The sequence below is a fragment of the Oncorhynchus nerka genome, linkage group LG28 (genome assembly GCF_034236695.1).
Source record: "Oncorhynchus nerka isolate Pitt River linkage group LG28, Oner_Uvic_2.0, whole genome shotgun sequence".
Lineage (NCBI taxonomy): Eukaryota > Metazoa > Chordata > Actinopteri > Salmoniformes > Salmonidae > Oncorhynchus > Oncorhynchus nerka.
The window spans coordinates 84,253,737-84,279,305 of NC_088423.1; the positions used below are offsets into that span (position 1 = coordinate 84,253,737).

General features: G+C 42.2%; 2 protein-coding genes across 2 annotated transcripts in view; one reads left to right on the top strand and one right to left on the bottom strand.

The window, feature by feature from the left end:
- LOC115124215 (nuclear factor of activated T-cells, cytoplasmic 3-like) overlaps window positions 1-16,230 on the bottom strand; it is a 97,552-nt gene extending 81,322 nt beyond the window's left edge. The window contains 1 exon segment of the mRNA XM_065013201.1: window positions 15,774-16,230. Within this exon segment, the coding sequence (XP_064869273.1) occupies window positions 15,774-15,864 (91 nt within the window). The 5' untranslated portion in view covers window positions 15,865-16,230.
- A 4,982-nt stretch (window positions 16,231-21,212) lies between these two features.
- LOC115120863 (probable ATP-dependent RNA helicase DDX28) lies at window positions 21,213-25,074 on the top strand. The gene is made up of 4 exons (XM_029649850.2): window positions 21,213-22,552; window positions 22,741-22,824; window positions 23,419-23,631; window positions 23,848-25,074. The coding sequence occupies exons 1-4, from the start codon at window positions 21,437-21,439 to the stop codon at window positions 24,166-24,168; spliced, it is 1,734 nt and encodes a 577-aa protein (XP_029505710.1). The 5' UTR covers window positions 21,213-21,436; the 3' UTR covers window positions 24,169-25,074.
- Window positions 25,075-25,569: the final 495 nt, after the last annotated feature.

Here is a 25,569-nt window from a genome sequence, read left to right on the forward strand (position 1 = left end):
AAACCCTCTTGCTCCACAAGCTCCACAAGCCTCCTCAGATGCCTGATCTGAAACCCTCTTGCTCAACAAGCTCCGCCAGCCTCCTCAGATGACTGATCTGAAACCCTATTGCTCCACAAGCCTCCTCAGATGACTGATCTGAAACCCTCTTGCTCAACCAGCTCCGCCAGCATCCTCAGATGACTGATCTGAAACCCTCTTGCTCCACAAGCTCCGCCAGCCTCCTCAGATGACTGATCTGAAACCCTCTTGCTCAACAAGCTCCACCAGCCTCCTCAGATGACTGATCTGAAACCCTCTTGCTCCACAAGCTCCGCCAGCCTCCTCAGATGACTGATCTGAAACCCTCTTGCTCCACAAGCTCCGCCAGCCTCCTCAGATGACTGATCTGAAACCCTCCTGTTAATGCGGTTTCATCACACTGGATGGTCTTCTGGGGGGAGGAGGGAAGGGGGAAGAGGTTTACAGACAGAGAGGGGGAGGGTTGAGAGAAAAAGACAGAAGGGGGAGGGAGAGAAGAAAGGGGGTGCTTCTGGGGGGAGGCAGGGGATAGACATGTGGGAGGGAGGAGTGGAGGGGACCGGGTGCCCTGGCTCACACCCCTCTGAGACCAGATTAGCCCACTGGAACGCCACTGAATACCTGGCGAAGGGGCTCCCCTGGGGGTGTCAGACCCCAACCACCTGCTCTCAGGAGGAGAAGAGGGGGATGGAGGAGGAAAGGGGCAAGGAGGAGGCGAAGAGGAGAGCAGAAAGGAGGAGGAGAGGGGGAAGGAGGAGAAGAGGAGAAAGGAGGAGGGGGGAGAGGGTAGTTGGGGATGCATGTGGATCAGACAGGTCTAAGAAAGCTGGTCAACATGACCACAACCCTCCTGTCCCTGTTTTAGAACCATTATATCAACAAACTATAATTAAAATTCCCTCACACACTCCGGCCCACGCACGTATGCACGCACACACCAACCCACATGCTCAAAGGTTGAATTAATGGATCTATGATTTATGACATTGACGGAGCCTCATACGAGATATGAGTCAGTCCTCTGGAAAAGTTCCTGGTAAGACATGAGGTCATATGAGTTAAACTCTCCTTTATCTCATCTGAACATCTCATAATCTAACCAGACAATGAATAGAAAGCACAGCTGCTTTACTCTACTCCTGGTCTAGCCTGGCCTGAGGCCCCTGCTCCTCCCTCTTCTCCTCTCTTATCCACTTCTGACAGGCTGCAAGAGGATTGCGTCATACACAACTAAAGTGCCCCCACATCAGACTGACGATCTGGTTAAATAAAGAGCCCTAAGAGGCTTTGCTGTTCCTAAGCTAATAATAGCTGGAAATCGCCTGGCAGTGGAGTTAAATAGACGTTTTGCTATAGGTGATGTAGGATAGGCTTCTCCGTGACACACCCCAGGGTCAACCATGTTGCATTCTCCACCATCCCCAGGCAACCTGACGGGCAGCCCCAGCTAAGAGGCCTCCGAGGTAGTCTCGACCTGCCTCAGACATCACCTTCTCTCTGGAGCCCTGGGGATTCTCACTGGTCTGGCCGCTCACGCCTCTTCTCCTCTCCTTCCCCGGCACAGGCTCTCCTCATGGTCTACCCTGCCCTGGAGTGGGTCAGGGTCATCTGGTCATTATTACTGACACACGTCATGTCCTAAGAAACAGCCTTCAGTTATAGTAAGGGGATCTACCACTCTCTTGTTGCCTCGCTCTACCTCTCTCTCGCGTGACAAATTCATCACCATGAACTGTTCTTTCATTTACCCTTTTTCTCTGTGCTGCTACACCTGTGTTGTGTGTGCGTGCGCTCATGCATGCGTTAGTGCGTACATACACTACCATTCAAAAGTTTGGGGTCACTTAGAAATGTCCTTGTTTTTGAAAGAAAAGCAACATTTTTGTTGATTAAAATAACATCAAAATGATCTGAAATACAGTGGGGCAAAAAAGTATTTAGTCAGCCACCAATTGTGCAAGTTCTCCCGCTTAAAAAGATGAGAGGCCTGTCATTTTTATCATAGGTACACTTCAACTATGACAGACAAAATGAGAAAAACAATCCAGAAAAGCACATTTGTAGGATTTTTAATGAATTTATTTGCAAATCATGGTGGAAAATAAGTATTTGGTCACCTACAAACAAGCAAGATTTCTGGCTCTCACAGACCTGTAACTTCTTCTTTAAGAGGCTCCTCTGTCCTCCACTCGTTACCTGTATTAATGGCACCTGTTTGAACTTGTTATCAGTATAAAAGACACCTGTCCGCAACCTCAAACAGTCACACTCCAAACTCCACTATGGCCAAGACCAAAGAGCTGTCAAAGGACACCAGAAACAAAATTGTAGACCTGCACCAGGCTGGGAAGACTGAATCTGCAATAGGTAAGCAGCTTGGTTTGAAGAAATCAACTGTGGGAGCAATTATTAGGAAATGGAAGACATACAAGACCACTGATAATCTCCCTCGATCTGGGGCTCCACGCAAGATCTCACCCCGTGGGGTCAAAAGAAATCCCAGAACCACACGGGGGGACCTAGTGAATGACCTGCAGAGAGCTGGGACCAAAGTAACAAAGCCTACCAATAGTAACACACTACGCCGCCAGGGACTCAAATCCTGCAGTGCCAGACGTGTCCCCCTGCTTAAGCCAGTACATATCCAGGCCCGTCTGAAGTTTGCTAGAGAGCATTTGGATGATCCAGAAGATTGGGAGAATGTCATATGGTCAGATGAAACCAAAATATAACTTTTTGGTAAAAACTCAACTCGTCGTGTTTGGAGGACAAAGAATGCTGAGTTGCATCCAAAGAACACCAGACCTTCTGTGAAGCATGGGGGTGGACACATCATGCTTTGGGGCTGTTTTTCTGCAAAGGGACCAGGACGACTGATCCGTGTAAAGGAAAGAATAAATGGGGCCATGTATCGTGAGATTTTGAGTGAAAACATCCTTCCATCAGCAGGGGCATTGAAGATGTTACGTGGCTGGGTCTTTCAACATGACAATGATCCCAAACACACCGCCCGGGCAACGAAGGAGTGGCAACGAAGGTCCTGGAGTGGCCTAGCCAGTCTCCAGATCTCAACCCCATAGAAAATCTTTGGAGGGAGTTGAAAGTCCGTGTTGCCCAGCAACAGCCCCAAAACATCACTGCTCTAGAGGAGATCTGCATGGAGGAATGGGCCAAAATACCAGCAACAGTGTGTGAAAATGTTTGACCTCTGTCATTGCCAACAAAGGGTATATAACAATGTATTGAGAAACTTTTGTTATTGACCAAATACTTATTTTCCACCATAATTTGCTAATAAATTCATTAAAAATCCTACAATGTGATTTTCTGGATATTTTTTTCTCTTTTTGTCTGTCATAGTTGAAGTGTACCTATGATGAAAATTACAGGCCTCTCATCTTTTTAAGTGGGAGAACTTGCACAATTGGTGGCTGACTAAATACTTTTTTGCCCCACTGTACAGTGTAGACATTGGTAATGTTGTAAATGACTATTGTAGCTGGAAACTTTTTTTTCATGATAAACTTCGATTAGCTGACAACGTGCCATTGGAACACAGGAGTGATGGTTGCTGATAATGGGCCTCTGTATGCATATGTAGATATTCCATAAAATCAGTTTCCAGCTACAATAGTCATTTACAACATTAACATTGTCTAAACTGAATTTCTGATCAATTTGATGTTATTTTAAATTGACAATTTAAAAAAAATAACTTTTCTTTCAAAATCAAGGACATTTCTAAGTGACCCTAAACTTTTGAACGGTGGTGTACGTGTCCTCCAGAGCCACACAGGGCTCAGTCAGTGTGTGTGAGGCCTGGAGGTAACAGTAGTAACCTAACGCTGGGTTCCCTTTGTGTATCCAGGCAGGTTGATTAGACACACGTCTCTGTTTAGGCCCCCTGCACACTGGGCTTTGTTCAGGGCCTGGCTCTCCTTTCTACTCTTCTCAAGAGCTGCTGACCAACACAGAGCCAGGGGCTGGAACAGTGGGGGACTCATTGACTGAAGCAGGACTTGCACTGAGTACTAATTAGCCATCCAACCAACTCTGAAATAACATAAAGAACAGTCCATTTCTAGCTCATCATTTCTGTTACTTCCTGTAGTAAAAGGCCATCTATCTACCCTCAACATTTTGCAGCAGCTTTTTAATGATACAATTGTATAACTATTACCATCTGTAATAGCTCAATTACACATCGTTACACAATTATAACCATTATTTAATAGTTTGGATTTTGGTCAAATAATGCCTTGGATTTGATACGTCATCTTTATCAGACAATAGTGACCACCTGAAGAACACATTTAATTACTTCCTTTCTGTTCTGCCTATCCAACAACTGAGCTGCCTGCCTGCCTGGCTGGCTGGCTGGCTACCTGCCCCCATTTCTAAACACAGAGGCTGTGACGCACACGGCACGCATACTGTACTGTATATTACTGTTAGTAGGGCTGGCCTGGCCTACACCTGTGGCCCTCAATGCTGACTAGAGGGGGAGGAGTGGGGATGCCTCAAACCTCCCGTTGAACTCTGTATGTCGACTATGGTGTGTGAGAGAGGGGGAGGGAAAGAGAGAAGGGGGAGAGAGACAGAGACAAAAAGAGCCTAGGAGTTATATAGAAATAGAAAATAGCTAAACATTTTGTTTTAAAGAGGTTTTAGTGTCACAGACACGGGATAGGTGTTGTTTTACAGGGTCAGTGTCACGACTCCGACCGAAGGTGGCTCCCCTTCCCGTTCGGGTGGTGCTCAGCGGTCATCGTCACCGGCCTACTAGCTGCCACTGATTCTTTTCTCCCCCTCCTTATGTGTTTATTGATTACACCTGTTTTGAGTTGGTTGTAATTAGTTGGGCTTTATTAGTCAGCCTGTTTCTTTGTGTGGGATTGATTATTGTAACCCTGGTGTTTGATACAGACGAACGGGTTTGTGTATGATCGTATATAGTGCTGGACTGTTTTCGTTCCCTGTGTCTGGGGCATTTTGGTTTTGACACCCAGTGTTTAGTGGGGTGGCCGTGGTTCACCGTGTGTGCATTAAAAGAGCACTATATTGAACTCTGTTTTCCCTGCGCCTGACTTCATACTCACAACACCCAGTACGTTACAGTCAGCCATATTAGTACAGCTTGAGGGCACATCGACAGACTGACAGATTTGACTCAAACCAGCGACCTTTTGGCTACTGGCCTAAAGCTCTAACCGCTAGGCTACCTGCTGCTCCCTTTAGTGATGGGCTGTACATAACTTGTGCAGTACAGCTCTAGGTAGACCTAATCTACCATTTATTTGATGGATGATTTGACAGGATTGTAGTTTAGCACTGTCGGGACTTTGATGTTATTATTACTAGACCTACGCGGAGCATGAGGGATATAATCCATATTTTTGACCGCACTGACGGTCTGAAGTAGTACATCCGGCCCCGTAAAGGCCCAATGAACCCGACGGCTGGCTTAGCCAACGCTAACACATGTTTGTTAGATAAATAAAGCATCTCATGCTTAATGATAACATTATAGGATAAACATTGAGAGTGGCCCAGTGGCCACCTGAATTAAAAAGCTCCCAGTACAAACTGTTCACAGACAATTCATATAGCCTACTATAGCATTTAAACTCATTTTAGTTTATTTACTTAATCAGTTAATATTAGTCCCATAAGACAAGAATTCCCTTTTGCAGAAATGTTATGTTACATATACTTTTATATAGTCCTGGGTACTTCTTTTTTTCACATCACATATATTTATCCAGTTGCCTATGTAGCAATAGGCTTCATACAGTCAACCGTGGTTGGTCACTGACTGTCAAACTACCCAGGCTGCATCCATTGGTTAACAGTGGTCAGGCAGTATGAGCGGTGACCCCCAGCTACAGTACATTAGATGATTGTCCTTTGAGCCGCGAATGCAGTAGTGACGATAACACAGCCCAACAGCCTGCAATAACCCAGGGCAGATAGATAACATCAGTGGCTACTGCTCTGCTCACAGCACAACCTAGCCAGGGTGACATTTAAACAATATGCCTGTCCGCGCTGACTGTGCATACGCCTGATCCAGAGAAAGAGAGAGGGGGGGGGGAGACAGGGGGAGAGGGAGGAGTGAAAGCAAGGGAGACAGAGCAGAGAAATACTATGTGGAAGTGAGAGTAAAAGTGAGAGTGCTGAGACAAGATTTAACGGACTCATATCATAATATGTACTATTTATCATACAGTATAATAGGAATATAATATGTAATATCATCATAATAATGTATGTAATATCCTTCTCCTCCACTCCCTCTCCAGTCACAGTCCCTAGTGATGATGTCCCTCCTTACACAACTGTAACAGCAGCAGTAAGCTGCTGGCCCTGAGAGTAAATTGTGCAGCCATGGAGTGGAGAAGGAAGAAGTGGAGGGGGACCTTCGGGACCATAAGAAGGAAGTGCAGTGTCCCTGGGTGGAGATATGGCCGTGCTGTCTGGGGGCTTGTAAAGTGGAAAGGAACCCTTGCACACTCACCAAGATCTTTCTCTGCACACTCACAAGGCCATGTTAAATGCCAGAGGGTAGATAGACAAATTGACATTTATATTTCACATTAGCTTCGTCAAGGCTATTTTAAGTTAATTCCCAAAGGCCCCCTCTCCACTAGACACTACACAGATAGTTGTAGAAGGTTTGCATCATCATGTTCCGCAAATTACCTCCACTGAAATGTAGGCCTAAAAAGCATGGTTTCCCCCAACCAATCATAGTGTTACTCATCAACAGGCTACCAACATCAAACCATATAAGTTGAAAGGTCATAAATTGTTCACAAACCCAAACTTTCCCACATTTTGTGAAAAACAAAACTTTCATAATGTTTTTTTAGTTAACTTCGGTGGTCCTTCATGGGAAAATTGTCATCAAACTTTGTCATCAAAGTCTGGCATTCTCTGGATTTATGGTGCTTTCAAGGCAACTGGGAACTCTGAAAAAAACAAGGTCGAATCATGATGACGTCAGCGATCTTCAGGTCAGAGCTCTAGAAAGAGGCCCGAGTTCCGGACATTCAATTCCGCGTTGGATGACCGTTCAAAACCTTTTTTCCCAGTTGGACCTCGTTTTTTTCTCAGAGCTCCCAGTTGTCTTTAACTCATTGAAAACAGATTTCACAGTTCTGAGTTTCCAGTGTTTTGAGCGCGACAGAAGTCATGCTGGATTGACAGCATGGCCAATGGTTGAATATTTATCCTTTTAATCTTGGAAAAAGAGACCCTTAAACCCTGACCACACACCCACTCCACTGAACAGCAGGCTATTGGTTTCTTTGCAATGCTTGTAGTTAGGCACTAATTCCTTCCAAAACACTCATTGTTGAATTTGCGATTTCCAACTTGCTGTGTAATGTTTATGTCCAATGGCCGATGAGCACAGATACATTTTATTTCTCTTCATTATTTATCTTCATATGACAAGGATTAAAAAGGATTTGCCAGTAGATTTTTGACTTGATTCATGATGATGACTGCTAGCTAAGATTTTCAAAGTATGATGTTGACAGTCCAATCAAAGCTGCTTTAGATATGACATGACTTGACGTCATTTTATCTGTGGCCAATGACCTTGAGCCTTCTTGGATGGGCACTTCTAATGTAACTCAATGGCAGCACCCAAGGGGCTTGAATTTTCAAGCTCTACCCTTAGATATGGCAGTGACCTAGTGTCCCCATGAGTGACAGAACACTGAGCCAATCACGGCGCAACTAGAGAACATTACCAACCCCTACGCTCCGTATATGTTCCGCTGGTTGCCCCACCACCAAAGAAAGCACTGAGCTAGGCTGAAACACCTGTATTTTGGAGCTGCCTTACTCAAGTAAGCAAAAACGAGACCAAGTTTGAATGCGGCTTTATTAACTCAATTTTTTTTTTATATATTGTTGTACATCGTTTGTAAACTGATACATGACATGTATTAATGTCACAATAACATACAAAACAGGCATCCTCCCCAAAAAGTAGGTTATTTTTATAGAAAGGTGGAGCTCAAAACAGATGGGGCAGTGTCGCCACTGACTAAAACAGGGCTTACAGGCACAGCCTAGAATAAACTGGGATTCAGCAGCAGCAGCTCTTACTGAGACCAGTGCAATACAGCTATGCCCCGCCTCTTCAAAGAGGAACAGGGAGGGGGAAAACTAAATGTAAGAGTTCAACAACTTTCTCTTCTCCCGCATGTTGATACAGTGTAGCATGGCCAGTGGGAGCTTCAGTTACACTAAATTTAAAGTAGACAGATGCCACACATAGCTGCTCGTGCCTCGCCCTGGGAAACAAACGTCTCTCTCATCACTCCAGACCAGGGCTCCTCCAGGCCAGACCCCCTCAGCTCAGCTCCACACTGTCCACTCTGGAGGGTTAGGGGGTTGGGGCACCCACCTGGCCAACTAGCCCACATATCCTCAGTATTAACGAATCCAACCAGGGTTCACTGCTGGCTACCAAACTGTTAAGCCCTCTCACTCTAAGCTGTGTGCTCCACTGAACAGAGATAGGCTACATTATAACCCAAATACCTAATGTACTTTCAACATGTGGAGTCCTGCATAGAGTACAATACACAGCAGTTGAGACCAGTAGTGTCAGTGGTCATAGTATGTTTAAAGGTGCACTATGCAGAAATTGCTCTGGTTGCTCAAGTTCTAATAGTTTGCCTAATTTCAGTTTATGAGGCAAATAAAGCTAGTATAGTGTAGACATTGTACCATCTAAATCTCTGTGAAATGTATTTTCCATAACCAAAAATATTGTATTTTCTGCTGTTTGAAGTTGATGTACAAAACTGAAAGTGAAATATGCAAAAAAGAAACTTAAGAACGAGAAGCATAAAAATAGCGCACATAGAACAGATCTACTGCTTCTTAGACTTGCTGTCAATGAGAATTACAGCTCAAAAACACATATTTCTATGCGAATTGTGTCAGGTCGCCCAAAAAGTTAGATTGCAGCTTTAAGTCTTCACCACTCAGTTTAACCTTGGTTATAGGCCTGAATGTGACTCATTTTTCACAAAGGAAAACTCCATAAATTAGAGGAATAATGCTTTGTAATTTATAACTTGATACATCGTTAGTCTTCCAGACACACTTGATAAGGGTCCTGCAACACAGACCCTCATCTGAGCCGGTTACACCCCCACAACACACACAGCTGGCCAGAGTCTGGGAGTCGGACATACAGTCACTCACCTGTTGACGTGGCACACAACATTCTTCTGCTCCTAGCTCCCGTTAAACGGTAACGGTGAAGCAGTGTTGCTCTGTGGACTGGACAGCTTCAGACCTGCCTGCTGCTGGGAGACTCCTGATCTAACAGAGATGTCTGCAACCTGCTGCCTGCTGCCCTCTACCACTCTCTCTGAGAGCCCAATATAGTCCACCATGAGAGCGATGTAATTTCAGTCTTTCCCACGACTGAGACAGACAGAGCCAGGAGTCAAGTCCAGACAGATGAAGCTGGGGCAAGCACAAGAACAAACTAGAAGTCAAGAGCAACAGATCTCCTCCAAAAAAATGACAGACTGTCACTTAGTTGATTTCCTCACTGGGTTTCAGCTATTACGCAATGCTACTACATTACAACATCAAACTCTGTACAAATTCCACTCTATAACAAACCAACATGTCAACCGATTTACTAGCTCACGCCAAATCAAACCTGATTACAGTTAGTTTACGCCAAGATTGCCAGCATCTGGAGATTTCATTAGTCTGGATCAGGCTCTCCCTTAGATAGAAACAACTGGTGGTCTCCCATATCCTTCGTGGGTGAGGAGGGAGGGAGGGAGGAGAAGAAGAAGAAAAAGAGAGGAAGCATGCATGGTCCTTGTTGAGGCTTGCACAGCTCTGAGGTGGTACGATGATGACAGACCCAGAGCTGCCAGACAGGCCACCGGATGTGAGAGAAAAAGGACCAGAAGAGAGAGAAAGAAAGAAGACAAAAAAGGGTAAGAGAAAGGAAAGCGAGCGAGACAGAATCTTTCTCTGTTCCCCTTAACAACAGGGGTGAGGAGCTGCCCACTCCCCCTCTGTCATTGCACTACAATCTAAAGCCCACATGGCATGTCTGGGCACTGTAAACTGCCACCACCTCTAGACTAGAGGTCGACCGATTATGATTTTTCAATGCCGATACCGATTATTGGAGGACCATAAAAGCCGCTACCGTTTAATTGGACGATTTTTTAATTTTTTTATTTGTAATAATGACAATTACAACCATACTGAATGAACACTTATTTTAACTTAATATAATGCATCAATAAAATCAATTTAGCCTCAAGTAAATAATGAAACATGTTCAATTTGGTTTAAATAATGCAAAAACAAAGTGTTGGAGAAGAAAGTAAAAGTGCAATATGTACTATGTAAGAAAGCTAATGTTTCAGTTCCTTGCTCAGAACATGAGAACATATGAAAGCTGGTGGTTCCTTTTAACATGAGTCTTCAATATTCCCAGGTAAGAAGTTTTAGGTTGTAGTTATTATAGGAATTATAGGACTATTTCCCTCTATACCATTTGTATTTCATTAATCTTTGACTATTGGAAGTTCTTATAGGCACTTTAGTATTGCCAGTGTAACAGTATAGCTTCCGTCTCTCTCCCTGCTCCTCTCTGGGCTCGTACCAGCAACAAAACGACAATTAGCGCGCGCTAACTAGCTAGCCATTTCACTTCGGTTACATGAGCCTCAGCTCAGGAGTTGATAGGCTTGAAGTCATAAACAGCGCAAGGCTTGACGCACAACGAAGAGCTGCTGGAAAATCGCAGGAAAGTGCTGTTTGAATGAATGTTTACGCGCCTGCTTCTGCCTACCACCGGTCAGTCAGATACGTGTATGCTTGTATGCTCAGTCAGATTATATGCAACACAGGACACGCTAGATAATATCTAGTAATATCATCAACCATGTGTAGTTAACTAGTGATTATGATTGATTGTTTTTTATAAGATCAATTTAATGCTAATTAGCAACTTACCTTGGCTTACTGCATTCGCGTAACAGTCTCCTTGTGGAATGCAACGAGAGAGAGGCAGGTCGTTATTGCATTGGACTAGTTAACTGTAAGGTTGCAAGATTGGATCCCCCGAGCTGACAAGGTGAAAATCTGTCATTCTGCCCCTGAACAAGGCAGTTAACCTACGGTTCCTAGGCCGTCATTGAAAATAAGAATGTGTTCTTAACTGACTTGCCTAGTTAAATAAAGATGAAATAAAGGTCTTAAAAATAAATAAAAACTACAAATCGGCGCCCAAAAATACCGATTTTCGATTGCTATGAAAACTTGAAATCACTGACACCACCTCTAGACTGCCACCCAATGGGGCCCTCACTTACCTCCAGCCACCTTCTCTATGACACCTTTTGTGTCATACGGCCATGGCAGTTTGGAAGGATGAGAAGGCAGACAGGGTCAAAAGGCTCCTAAAAGGTTTAGTGTTACATCTTCACTTTTCACTGTACACAGCCTCGCTCAATACCACATGAGCACACTAGCTACCACGTAGGGATAGAAAAAGAGTAACAGTTTGTTTCTTAAATATCATAAGGGGGAAAAATGACCATATTAAAGTATATCTATAGTTTATCCCCACTACTCTCGAGTTTCAGTGAGAAGTGAATACGCCCTTACCCTATAAATGAATAACCTTGTCAAAGTGACAGGTTGCTACTTTAGACTAATTTAGGCCTAATCCTGGCAGTAGAGTTGAACATTCTGTCAAATTGTTATTTGATTTGAAGGACTTATTAGTCCATGTTTTTCCCTCTTCCATTCAACACCGTTGTAGGCCTACAGTAGTGGGGGGAAACCCTTCAGCATTGACTGAGTTAGGCTACTGCCTTTTACTACAGCACTCACTGGAATGCCTCACTTCAAAGGGAACTGCATTTCCTGAACAACAAATCACGAGAGAGAGAGAAAGAGACAAAGCCCTCACCTACAGAGAGATTAACCTAGAGAAGAGTCCCCTCAGCCAGCTGGTTCTGGGGCTCTGTGGAGTCTGTTTGTGAACAGAGCCCCAGTACCAGCTGGCTGAGGGGAATCTTCTCTAGGACAGCAACATAATTAGACCCAACAAAATTATGAGAAAGCAAAAAGATGACCATTTAACACACTGGAAAGACTCAACCAAAAACAGAGCAAATTGGAATGCTCTCTGGCCCTATACAGAGAGTACACAGAGTCACAATACCTGACCACTTTGACTGACCCCAAATTAAGAACATCCTTGACTATGTACAGACTCAGTGAGCATAGCCTTGCTATTGAGAGAGGCTGCCATAAGCAGACCTGGCTCTCAAGAGAAGACAGGCTATGTGCACACTGCCCACAAAATGAGGTGGAAACTGAGCTGCACTTCCTAACCCCCTGTAAAATGTATGACCACATTAGAGATACATATTTCCCACAGATCACACTGACAAAGAATTTCAAAACAAATCAAACATTGATAAACTCCCATATCTGTTAGACAAAATACCTCAGTTTGCAATCTCTTCAGGATGATGTGTAGCCCATTGCCATTGATCAAAGGGCAGCCAGTGGATATACCACTAATATTTATCTTTCCCTATTATTCGTACTACAACTATTGGCACATTGCTAAAACACTGTACATAACTGATAATAAAACAAATATATTTTTAAACCTTTTTGAGTCCAATATTTACTGTTAAATTCAAATAGTATTTTGTTGATGTTGTTCTGTGTCTTCTCAGGTTTGTTTATTTCACGTGCTTTGGCAATGTAAACACGTTTCCGATGCGAATAAAGCCTTTGAAGAGAAAGTCCAAGCTTGGCACAGTGCAGTCTTCTTAATCACATGTTTATTCACAGTGGTAAGACCTACTGCGGTAGAATAGGACAGACTGAAAAGTTAAGAAATGGGGTGGGTCTAGACTACATAGGCTCATGTGTTTTTTCTCAATGATTCTTACACTAACATTTACTATTCAATTAGGCTATGTAAACAAACAGCTGGGTACTACATACCTTACTGACGGGATTCAGAGAGTGACTGAGAATAACATGTCTGTCACTACCTGTAACTAAGGTGTAGCCTACTGTTCTATTTGAGAGGATGGAAATCTGCAGGGCTATTTCTCTGGGTTCATAGTTACTTTATTAATAACCATATAATTGCTGTTAACAGTATGATCCACTTTGATGAACAATCATAATAGCACAGTTCAAGAAACTAAATAAATACAAATGTAGGAAATAGAGGTGCTCCAGGTTGTTCTAGAGAGCCCTGACTTGTGTGAGTGAGGCTAGCGCTGAGGAGGAAGGAGAGAGAGAGAAAGAGAGCCTAGGGCAAAGGTGGAAGGAGAGAGAAAGAAAGAGAGAGACAGGGCGAGAGAGAGAGAGAGAGAGAGAGAGAGAGAGAGAGAAAGAGAGGCTTGGGCTGTGAGTGAGTGAGTGAGTGAGTGAGTGAGTGAGTGAGTGAGTGAGTGAGTGAGGCCAAGTGTGACACAGTGCAGTCTTCTTAATCACATGTTTATACACAGAGATAAGACCTACTGCGGTAGAGTTGGTCAGACTGAAAGCTTACTAGCAGTGTTCCAGGTTGTTCTAGCGAGCCCTGACTTGTGTGAGTGAGGCTAGGACTGAGGAGGAAGGAGAAAGAGAGAGAGCAATTAAACTTGGAGCCATACTGTTCTACTCACCGTTACTTTGGTTCTGTGTCTCTGCGTTACACTCCAGTTATTAATGTGAACAGGCACTAGCCATACGGGCCAAGGCACACAGTCCAACCAGATTAAAACCACTTGCACAGTGGCGTTTTTATTCCTTGACTTATTCCAAAAGCACTTTTTTCACTTTTCCCTACTCGTCTCCAAATTAGACTTTTTTATAATCTAGGGAAAAATTGATTGCGGCGGAGAAAGGACTAGCAAAGCCTTGGATTCATAGTATTGCGAGAGCTTCATGAAAAGGGCAGAGCTAGGCTTAACTCTGTAGATATTGGTCCTATTTAATCAAAACTGGTAATCAAGCTTTCAAGATCAAATGTAAGTTGCAGTTGCCCTACACTGAATTTAGGGTTTGAATTAAAACAGTTTGCAGCTGTACTTCTTTTAGTTTCACAGAATCCAAGCATGCATTCTAGCTATGTGAAAGACAGATGCTTTTGAAATAGCATGGAACTCCCAGATCTGTGGTTATGAATGAATGAATGAATGAATGAATGAATGAATGGCAGCTTGCTTGTCTTCTCTTGTCTCAGAATGGTTAAACCCCTTGTCTAGTCTTGTTTCCAAAACAACCGTCCAAAATACACAAACAAAACACAAATAGAATATTGTGGCATGATGCATCACCAGACTTCCACAGATCTGGTTATTTCTCTGCACACCTGGTCACACTGAGATTCTGATATGAACCCCCACCTTCTCACACACACACCTCTATCTGTGAGAGTCAAATACTGTATTGGGCCACTGTGGCCGGCAAACTGGGCACAAACTGCAGAGATGATTGAAATGGCAGCAGGGTGACATAGGGTTATTGGATGTGTTTGGACTTATTGGCCAAAGAAATTATGCACAAAAAAACAACTGTATAAACTAGGTTGTAAGGTGTCTTGTAATACTGGGAAATATGTAGTTTCAGTTTATTAATTCAGTTTAATTTATTGTGTTGTTTATTGTTGTAATGGTGTTTTGTCAAGCTGCATAGTCAACGTACCAAATACTCTAATTTAAACATGCAGATAAATGTGTATTACAAATTAATAGTTAAAGGGAGTAATACTACTTGATGTAATAACCTCTTAATTTATGAGGTCATTTAGAATAACTAAGCAGAAAAATAGAGAATATTTGCTTGCTTGTAATACTAATAACTATAATATTACATTCACTATATTGCTATTTATGTCTAATTATTGTACTTTTCAAGTTCTATTCAGTATTATGATCAACAACATCGATTGCATGACCACTAACGCTACTAACAAGTTAGATTACAAATGGAAGAGTTGTGAATGCATGCATGGTAGTTTCTTACAATATGACGTTCCCAATGCTGCCAAGTTCATGGCATTGCTGTTTCAAAGCTATTCAATTCGTTTTCTGAAGCATAATCGATAATAAAAATGGATTGATTGGAGCGAATGTTTGAAACAAGTAGAGCTGTAGGCAGGCATAATGCATTCTTGTTAAGCTAGGTGTCTGAATAACTGACAGCTGTGTCCTCTCGTGAGCTAGCTATCTTACCTACTCAGCTGCCGAGCTAGTCTTTTGAAATAAATTTCTAGCTAGCTACATTATTATTTATGCTAGGAGCCACATACACATTTCAGCATGTGCTGCAGTATTTAAATATATTATTTATACATTATTTAGTACAGTCTTGCAACTTTTGGTGGGAATTAGATAGTTAGCATGAGGACACCGCTATTTGACAGCTGCTGTCGCGCGCTTGTTTGCTGTTTAGGCTCATGTTCCTAAAACCCCATATTTTAACTGTGGAAAAGTCCGTGTGTAACTGCACATACAAAAATAGAAAATACTAATGTTGATGTTTAGCCTACTTATTCTACTTTCTGCTGCCAGAACATTCCCTAGCTTTTTCACATTAGCTAATCTGTTGCAACCAATGCCCCTTCTGCAATGTTCTTGTTGTTTGCAATGTCATCGCATCTGTGCACTCTTCTACGTCAAGAGAAGTTTACTGGGTATTCGCAGCAAATATCAAATTCTAACCTGCGGGGCCTAGCGACTGCTGTTGGCCGTCCTCTCCGAAGATCAGCCTGAAGTCCAGCTCCTCATTACCAGTGCAATTTGCAGTAGTCATCGGGGTTGACAGCTCGGGTTCACCCGTCACACGAACGACGGCTAATGCAAAATACTATTTTAAATGTCACAACATTTACAGAACTAACGTTAACTGAAACAACAAAACTTGTTTAATTTAGCAAATCAAAATTGTAGCGGACAATCGACCCGCGAGCGTGAACTACTTTTTCTTCCTTGATTAGAAATCCAAAAATGATTATTTCTCCCCGGCGACGTTTGGTAATAAAATGCTCGTTAAACTTTTGATTGTCCTACAACGAGTCTACTCTTTTGTCCTTGCGAACATTAAATTGATTTATCGCTGTTTGGTGTCAACAAGACAGACAAGGTTGTCGGTGAAACTGACTCTCACTGGAGAGCCTTCTATCCCAACTTTTACTAACTGCGCGTGACAGGGCAGTTCCAGTAGTGACGTCAGCAAACCCTGGTACACAACAGAGCGCTGGCACTCTGTCTCTCAATTCAATTCAGAGGGCTTTATTGGCATGGCAAACATACAGTATGTTTACATTGCTAAAGCAAGTGAAATATATAATAAACAAAAGTTAAATAAAAAATCAGAAATTAACAGTAAACATTTATCTCACACACACACCCACAAACACGGATAAGGCTAGCAAGAGCTCCTAGGATATGTAGTTAAATCTCATATTGAAACTCATTGTCTCAACATGAACCTTATTATAGCTATGGAATTCAACAGACTGCCTGCCCCAAAGTCTATGCAATAGTTCTGCATGTCGATGATAAAGTCTGTGACATATGCATTAGTATTAAATCTGTCTTTATACTAAGTAGGCCATCACACTTTCCTGGAATGCATTGCTTATGTGATTAGTTCAATATATCCTATACCCTAAAGCAGGGATCATCAACTAGATTCAGCCGCGGGACGATTTTTTACTTGAGCAGATGGTCAGGGGGCCGGAACATAATTACAAATAATTTGTAGATTGCAAATTGACCGCAAGAAGCACAAACAGATATACCATTTGACTAAAACATTTCAAACATTGCTTACATTTTTATATGATCACATATACAGTATGTCTCTATTATGCGTGGGAATACTTTGGAACAGATTTCCAACATTAAAATCACGTGGTGCTGATTTGCTGGTGTTTTTACAGTCTTTTATGTCCAACATTTATAAAAATGGGCCGCCAGTCGCGGAACCCTTCCCGATAGACTATACGGATAGTTTTTCTGGCCTGGGCAGATCAAGTAAACCTTTTGACCATTTCGTGTTGAGCAGATTTCACAATCACTTTAATTGTATCACTGCCAACCATTCTGTGCACCAAATTATAGCCAACCTTCATATATATATATAGTTACAATATAGTTACAATATAGTTACGAGAGTCGTAACTATATTGTAACTATATTGTAACTATATATATATATATATATATATATTACTTTAACTGAACGAAAGCTTAAAAATGATAACAGTGAATGAAAGCTAAGGGTCACATTATAAATACAAATATATATATATATATAATAATTCAAGAGTGCAATGTACAGATCAGAAATAGTGCAATAACTTTAGCTCAGATAGAGCCTTGCACTACTGGGTTTCAACTGGTAAAGAAAGCTAAGAAGAGCTACTGGGAATTATTGCAGGGTGAATCTGATGGTAGAATAAATAAGAAATAAACCCAGCAGCTCAGAGAGTTGTTCCTCCTGATAGTATCAAGATTTCCCCTCTGTGACCCAGCCATCTACTTATGCAAAGCTATACTGGATCACTTAGGGCCTTCTCTATAAGCCTCTGTACTGTTGTGGCTTTGATTGATGTACTGGAAGTGCAACAATAAAAGTTGCTGGTTATTGGTTAAAGATACAGCAATATAAATATGTCAAACAGGGACACTCTCCTAACATCATTGCACCTCATAGTGCAATACATAGCTACATTAGTTAGAATATTAATTTCTACATCATAAAAATGAATTGCTCAATTGGTAAAAAAAAAGATCAGAGGTTCCATTACATCAGAGCAGTTTAATAACATCAGAGAGGTTTAATCACACCAGAGAAGTTTGATCAAACCAGGGAGGTCCAATAATATCATAGAGGACAGTTGAATGTCCCCTCATACCGGATTACATTGTTCAACCATGGAAACCGTAAAGTGCCGATGTCTGACTCTATATGACATATGCACAGGAGTTATACATCAACAGAAATCAAAGGGAAATGTCCTTTACTGCTAATTTCTCCACAATAATACATTAAGTACATGAATATGACTTTATAGAACCGACATAAATCATTAATTGATAACTCTTCTTGGACATTGTTCATATTTGTGGAGTTTAGGGGAATATATTCCAATAGTGATATAGGCCTATATAGAAAAATATGACTTTTTCTGCAGCTGCCTGGGGTGCATTGAGACAGAACACCTGCATACACAGAATCCTCTTATTGAATATTCGTGAAAGATAACGGATACAGCAAAGATAAGAAAAAACAAGAGACTGTTTTTGTTTGACACATGTGGGCGTACAGACGCTGAAGTTCACAAAAACAATGCGGAAAAAAATATCACATTTCCTGTGGTCTAAATTTCCAAGCAAAAACACTCAATACATGTAAACCTCACTGGCATTCACTGTATGCCATCAGCTGGTGAAATTGAAATCGATGACAAAATATACTAGTTTGAGATCATACTGATAAAACTGCTATAGGTATGTTACCTTGACAGTGCATGGTTGAGTTAATTTAGAAATGACAGTTTAATTCATAAGACAATTCAGTGTTGAAGCATAACCCTCTCTTCTGGTACATTAGGCAACAAACTAATCACTGCATTTTATAGCTGCGATATTGATATTATGGGAAAATGATTGGATTTATATAGGACAAGGGTGTTATGTACAAAGGTGTTATGTGGCCAAAATAGAGAAATAACATAATTTACTAACCTTGAAGTTCCCTGATGTTATTTCATAAAAGTTATTTTGAACATTCAGTTTTAATAAACCATATTCAAAAAATATTTGAATAAGATTTAAAAAGTAAATAACAGATTTTGCTCTTGTCTACCTCACAACCTGTCCAACACTGTAAACACTGACTCAGTAGGATTTGTATGCATTCTCTTTTGTATGGTAGGTTATCATTTGTTTTATTGACATCTGTATGAGTACAATGCAGAATGCATGGGTATGTAATGTATATGATCGTCATGACCCCAAGGCATTATAACACTACTGCTGTAAGAGCATGTCTCCAGACCCACTACTGGTTGCTGTTTAATTCAGGTTACCCATGTGCCTCTTATCTTCTCAGATGACCTTTAAAGGGAGAAGATAAAGAACACAGTGCACACAAATTGTGTGGGAGGGTGTGGATGTGGTTAACGATATTAAGTTCTCGTAAAGAAAGTAGTGAGGGAAAAAATAAACCCTCTACTCCCTCACTTGTCCTGTGTGTGAGAGAGGTATGTGACGCTCTCTTTCAAGGATTGAGGCTTGTGCTTCTGCACAGCATAGTACACAGACTGTACAACTTCAATGCATCACCTTGACTGACATGAACCATAATATGGGTTAAATATTGACTGTTATTATTATATTGCACAAGAATCTGTCTGAATTTCTCACTTGAGGAAGGAGGCTTATTTTTAACTTTCTAAATATTGGAGAAGACAGGATTATTTCAGATGTATTTTTTCTGAATTCTAAAGGATTTTCTTTAGGCCTGCTTGTTTGTATTAAAATACAGAACCACAAGAAAGCAAATGGCAGGAATATATCTATTTCATATTGGTAGATAACTGAACTGAGTATAACAGTGAAAAGCATTTTGATTGAACACCTAAGTGAAAATAGCTACATGTAGACACCATGTAGCCTATTCATAATCGTTTTACATTTAAATTTAACCTTTATTTAACTATGAAAAAATGCAAACGTATACTGGAAAAATTGGCTGAGAAATTGGTACAAAAATTCTGAAGAAGAGTGTAAAATGCATACACAGGATAGACATCGAGTGGAGCATACGACAGGTTTTGTGGTTTACAGGTTTGACTTACTGGTTTTCATCCTTGATGTAGGCTGCCCTCCACTGTTTACTGAAAGAACAACAGCAAAATCAAACAAGACCCAACATTATTTGCCTCTCCTCACTGCTCACTTCTTTCCCGTAGTTCTCTCTAATACTGTCAAAGCTCTTCTATTTTTCCTCTTTTTGCCACCAGTACTGTTCTGGATAGCAATGTCAGAGTGTTGCCCAACGCTTGAACCAACAGTCAACACGTGACACAGTCAGACACCCTATTACTGTCAGCGTATGTGTGATGTTCTGATGCTTCAGAAAATCAATCAGACAACCGGTTCATTCAGAGCATGGGAACTGTGCCTGGTGAGGGATCAATACTGGTGACAGATCAGTAATTACTGAACCACAGAGATCATCAGAGGCAATCCTCATCATCAGGTCCAGCGTGAATAGAGCTATGAGCTCATCATGTGGGTTGTACCATCACATTGGCTTTGATCTAGGGTGGAGAGAAGTTCAATACATGTATGACTTTCTTGTTTGTTTTTTAGTGTATAAATGTATAAGTCTATTCTATTTTATGAAGTATGTTCTTTTAGGTCAGCGGTGTCAAAGAAGACCTGAATGGGCACTGGTCCTGGAAGTCACCATAAGGTTATAACTAAATATTGATTTTAATATAAATTATTATAAGATAGTTCAAACAGGTATGGGCTGGGGATTTAGAATGCCAAAAAAGGTCCACAGGTTGTCAGTGGCTCTCCAGTACAATAGTCTACAATAATGATTTAGTACATGTATCATCATGGCAGAGCACGGATAGAAGCTCATCAAACTAGTCTACCACACATACGTACACAGCAAAGTTGAACCATACTAGTAAGGATCAATATCAAAATGGTTTTAAGACAGATACATGCATAATTGAATTGAACAATTAACCCAGTATTGAAACACAATAATGACGTGGCTGTCTGTCTCCAATCCACACAGCCAAACTCAAGTTGTACTCAAGTGCAATAATACATTAACACAAAACATAAATATAAGACTGATCCCACTGTGGATGGAAGTTGGCCCACACATTGTACCCTGTTCCATTTGAGTACTCCACAGGTTGCCGACACGTACTATTAAAAACGTTCCATAATGTACATTACATCTAACATACTTTCTAAACAGCAACATGTCATAAAAATAAAAACCGGAGAGCAATTTTTTTGTTGTTGAAATGTCCATTCTATATATTCGATTTCTATCTGGGCTACCCGTTCTATTCAATAGGGAAGGCGTAATCTCTTGCGACAGATTGACGTCATCATTATTCGCCACCGACGCATGTGCATTTGAATGTTTGAAAATCGAACGGAAAATACAGTCCGGTAAAAACGTATATAATCAAATATATCTTGTTCTCGGAGGCATTTGATAAATTATACACTATAATGAAATACAACAGAAACGATATTGTCTATTTGTGAAGACGTGCACCAGCTGATTCTTCCTACCTAACGTTAGCTAGCTAGTAAGCTAGTTAACTTACCATCGGAATGCAGTCTGTGAAGGTTGGCTACTCAGTATTGTTTACGTTGATATCAAAACACAACTACTCGTCCTCGGGTCATTTCAGAGCACTAGCATGTAGTCATGTTACAATCAGTTCAGCCTGTGGTGCCCATCCCATGTCAACCACAGCACAGCCTGTGGTCATTCGCATTCCCAGACACATGCAGGAGCAGGTAGAAAATGTGAAGCAAGTGAGAGGCAAGAACAAAGTCAACACCATCAAGGCTGGCAAGCTCCTAATCAAAAGCAAGAACCCAGAACTGAATCAGTCCACAGGCTACACACTTGGGAAATTTGAGCAGCCCCATCTCTCCTCCAAAGGATGGAAACACAACAAATCATTTGGTGACTACTTCACGGTTAACAACACTCAGCGTACTCCACCCGTTGTCACTGAAATCCAGGATGAGGAGGGTGACAAACTCAAAGAGAAGAGTAAACCTATTACATTTCACAACCTTCACCTCTGCCCGGCCTTAGTGGAGGCTTTGGGCAAGGACAACATAACTCGCCCTACAACCGTTCAACTACAAACAATCCCCAAGCTCCTGAAAGGCTATAACATCCTGTGCGCAGCTGAGACAGGCAGCGGCAAAACCCTGAGCTACCTGTTGCCTGTCATTCACAAACTACAGGCTGAGAAAGCAGCAGATTCCGAGTCTATAGAGACCACACCCAGCACTCGCTCTGTTATCATTGTCCCCTCTAGAGAACTTGCTGACCAGGTCTCAGCTGTGGCTAGGAGCCTGTGTGGCCCATTCAGGCTGATGGTGAAGACAGTGGGAGGTGGGAGAGGTGTGGGCAACATCAAGCTGGCCTTCACCAAGGGTCCCCCGGATGTGTTGGTGGCCACACCTGGTGCCCTTGTCAAGGCCCTGCGGAGACGCTACCTAGACCTGAGGGAGCTGAGCTTCATGGTGGTGGACGAGGCAGACACCATGTTTGATCCCAGCTTCTCTGGCATGCTGGAGAGCATCCTGTCCCAGACCCGTGTGGCCTGTGACCCCTCAGAGACCCAGGGCCCTGGCTCCACCCGCAAGGCCCAGCTGGTGGTGGTGGGGGCCACGTTCCCCGGTGGGGTCGGAGAGGTTCTCAGCCAGGTCATCATCATTACTTTTTCCTACATTGGTTGCGTCCCAAACTCCCTACACACCCTACTCCCTATACTATAGTGCACTACCACATAGGACTCTGGTCAAAAGTAGTGCATATTCCTGCCTCATTATGTAAAATGTGTTGAGACCCATGGAAAAATGCACATTAAAATGAGACTGACTTGTTCTTATAGGTGACGGACCTGGGCAGCATGGTGACCATCAAAAGCAAGAATCTTCACTTCCTCATGCCACATGTAAAACAGACCTTCCTGAAGGTATTCCCCACTTTTTTTCTTGTTTTCATTGGTTTGGTATTAGTGTTTTGTTTATTTGGTGTTCTTCAATATTGTAAAGTGTATGTGGTGCCTATATAAAAACCATGTACTAGTACTTAGGTATTTATAGTAGAGCTGTCAAAGTGAATCAGTTAACTGCACTAATTTTAATGCACACTTTATTTTTTTTATCATGATTATTCACATTGTCTGAAGGCATTAAAAATACATCAGCTCTACAGCTAAAAACAACATTGCGATGCCAAATCAAGTTGACATTGAGGTTAAAGAAAGAGTTCATCAATTTATCAGATTTTGCTTACCGTTACTTTGGACAAAATCAAGATGTCAATATTCCATAATGCTTTTTGTCTAAAAATCTATTACAGCTCAAATTGAGCAAATTCTGAATTTAATCGCGATTCATCATAGCAAATCCTGCGATTTAACTTTTTTTTAAATTGTTTGACAGAATACTATGAATTACATTAGTATACTATAAATGATGTAGTAATTTATAGCATTAAAGTATAAACGATATAATATAATTTATAGTATACTATATATAACACATCTATATTATTCCATGTTCAGGTGAGGGGAGCTGACAAGCTTCTGGAGCTCCACCAGGCGCTGAAGGCAGCAGAGCAGGACAAGGCTGGGGTGTTGGTGTTCTGTAACCGGGCTTCTACAGTCAACTGGCTGGGATACTCCCTGGAGGACATGGGGCTGAGACACGTCCGACTGCAGGGGGAGATGCCTGCCTCCCTCCGGGCTGGAATCTTCCACTCCTTCCAGAAGGGACAGGTGATATGAGACGAGACAATACTTTGTCTGCTTATGCAGTTTCAAATTCCTTATCAAACTCCATGTGACAAGCTCCATGTCACACAATAAAGAAACACTTTAAAAAGACACCCAGTAACAATAACACATTGACCACAGATCATAACAAAACACATAGCTAACATGTTATTAATAACAGACATGTTATAGGCTACGTTTCACATTCTATCCCTATAGGTAGACGTGCTGATCTGTACCGACATCGCTTCCCGAGGACTGGACACCCAGAGGGTCAGTCTGGTGGTCAACTACGACTTCCCAGAATCTCACACGGACTACATCCACCGGGCTGGACGGGTGGGCCGGGTAGGGAGTGTGGAGGATGGGGAGGTGCTCAGCTTCGTCACCCACCCCTGGGACGTGGAGCTGGTGCAGAAGATTGAGACGGCTGCCCGGAGGAGGACAAGTCTGCCTGGGATGGAATCCTCCATCAGGAAGCCTGAGCCCAAAGCAGCCGAAGAGGAGGAGGAGGAGGAAGAAGAGGGGTTGCTCTACTAGTTGGTCTGCCACAAATAAGGATATTACCAAAGCAGAACTAACTTGTTTGATTAATTTGTTCATTAAAATGAACCATGATAGCCCAAACCAGCTGTGTGAGACTGAATCCTTTGTCTCCAACACAGGCATGATCGTCTTTTAATTTGACCTTTTTAGATGCCATATCATGTTTGAGACTGGAACTATGATCTGACTTCTTTTTTTAACCCAGATAGTTACCGCATGTCATTCCAAAGAGGAAGTGTCTTTGGTTATGTACAAAAATCATGCCCTCTTACAAGCAGCAGGTGTGTGGCACGTTTGCACTTCTCACGGGTAATCACGGGGTGGCAGTATTTACTTTATTTGACCTGTCATACAGCAGTCATACAATAACCAGAGAAGGGCTATGGCCGAATATAGCCTTATTTTAATGCTCATCCACATGCGGCAAGCCCTTCGTTTATGGAATTTAACTCAGCCATACTAACTTGTTTTGGTAAAACATAGGTTAAATCATCTAAAAAAACATTTAGAACAAGTATGGAATACCGATTTTCCTTTTCCTTCCAGAAACGAAAATAATTTCCTTAAAAGAAAGAGTAACTCATATAACCCTTCATGTATCTGGTAGGGTGCCACTGAGACAACGGTGCTAATCTCTTCTCACTAACCACAGGTAGACCCACATTAGCATATTACATTTGGGAAAGTGGTCTTCACTCTGTTTCTGCTTTTGTGTGTAATACAGAAGCACGACATTATAACCTCCATATATAGAAATGTCCATGAATCTACAGTCAAGTTGGATTCAGGCCCTAACCTTGAAGTCTATCCCATTGATGCCTGCGGTTACTTGTTTTAGAGGAAGCAAGATGTTTGAACATGATAATGTGTCGGAGTGAAAATAAATCTCTGTGAAATCTGGTTTCTGAATATGCCTCTATATTTTCTCACTTATTGAGTAATTTCTTACCATAAGCCACCTCCAACGTAATTTTAGAGAATTTGGCTGTACGTCCAACTGGCCTCACAATCGTAGACCACGTGTAACCACACCAGCCCAGGACCTCCACATCCACAGACCACGTGTAATCACACCAGCCCAGGACCTCCACAACCACAGACCACGTGTAATCACACCAGCCCAGGACCTCCACAACCACAGACCACGTGTAATCACACCAGCCCAGGACCTCCACAACCGTAGACCACGTGTAACCACACCAGCCCAGGACCTCCACAACCACAGACCACGTGTAATCACACCAGCCCAGGACCTCCACAACCACAGACCACGTGTAATCACACCAGCCCAGGACCTCCACAACCACAGACCACGTGTAATCATACCAGCCCAGGACCTCCCACATCCGTAGACCACGTGTAATCACACCAGCCCAGGACCTCCACAACCACAGA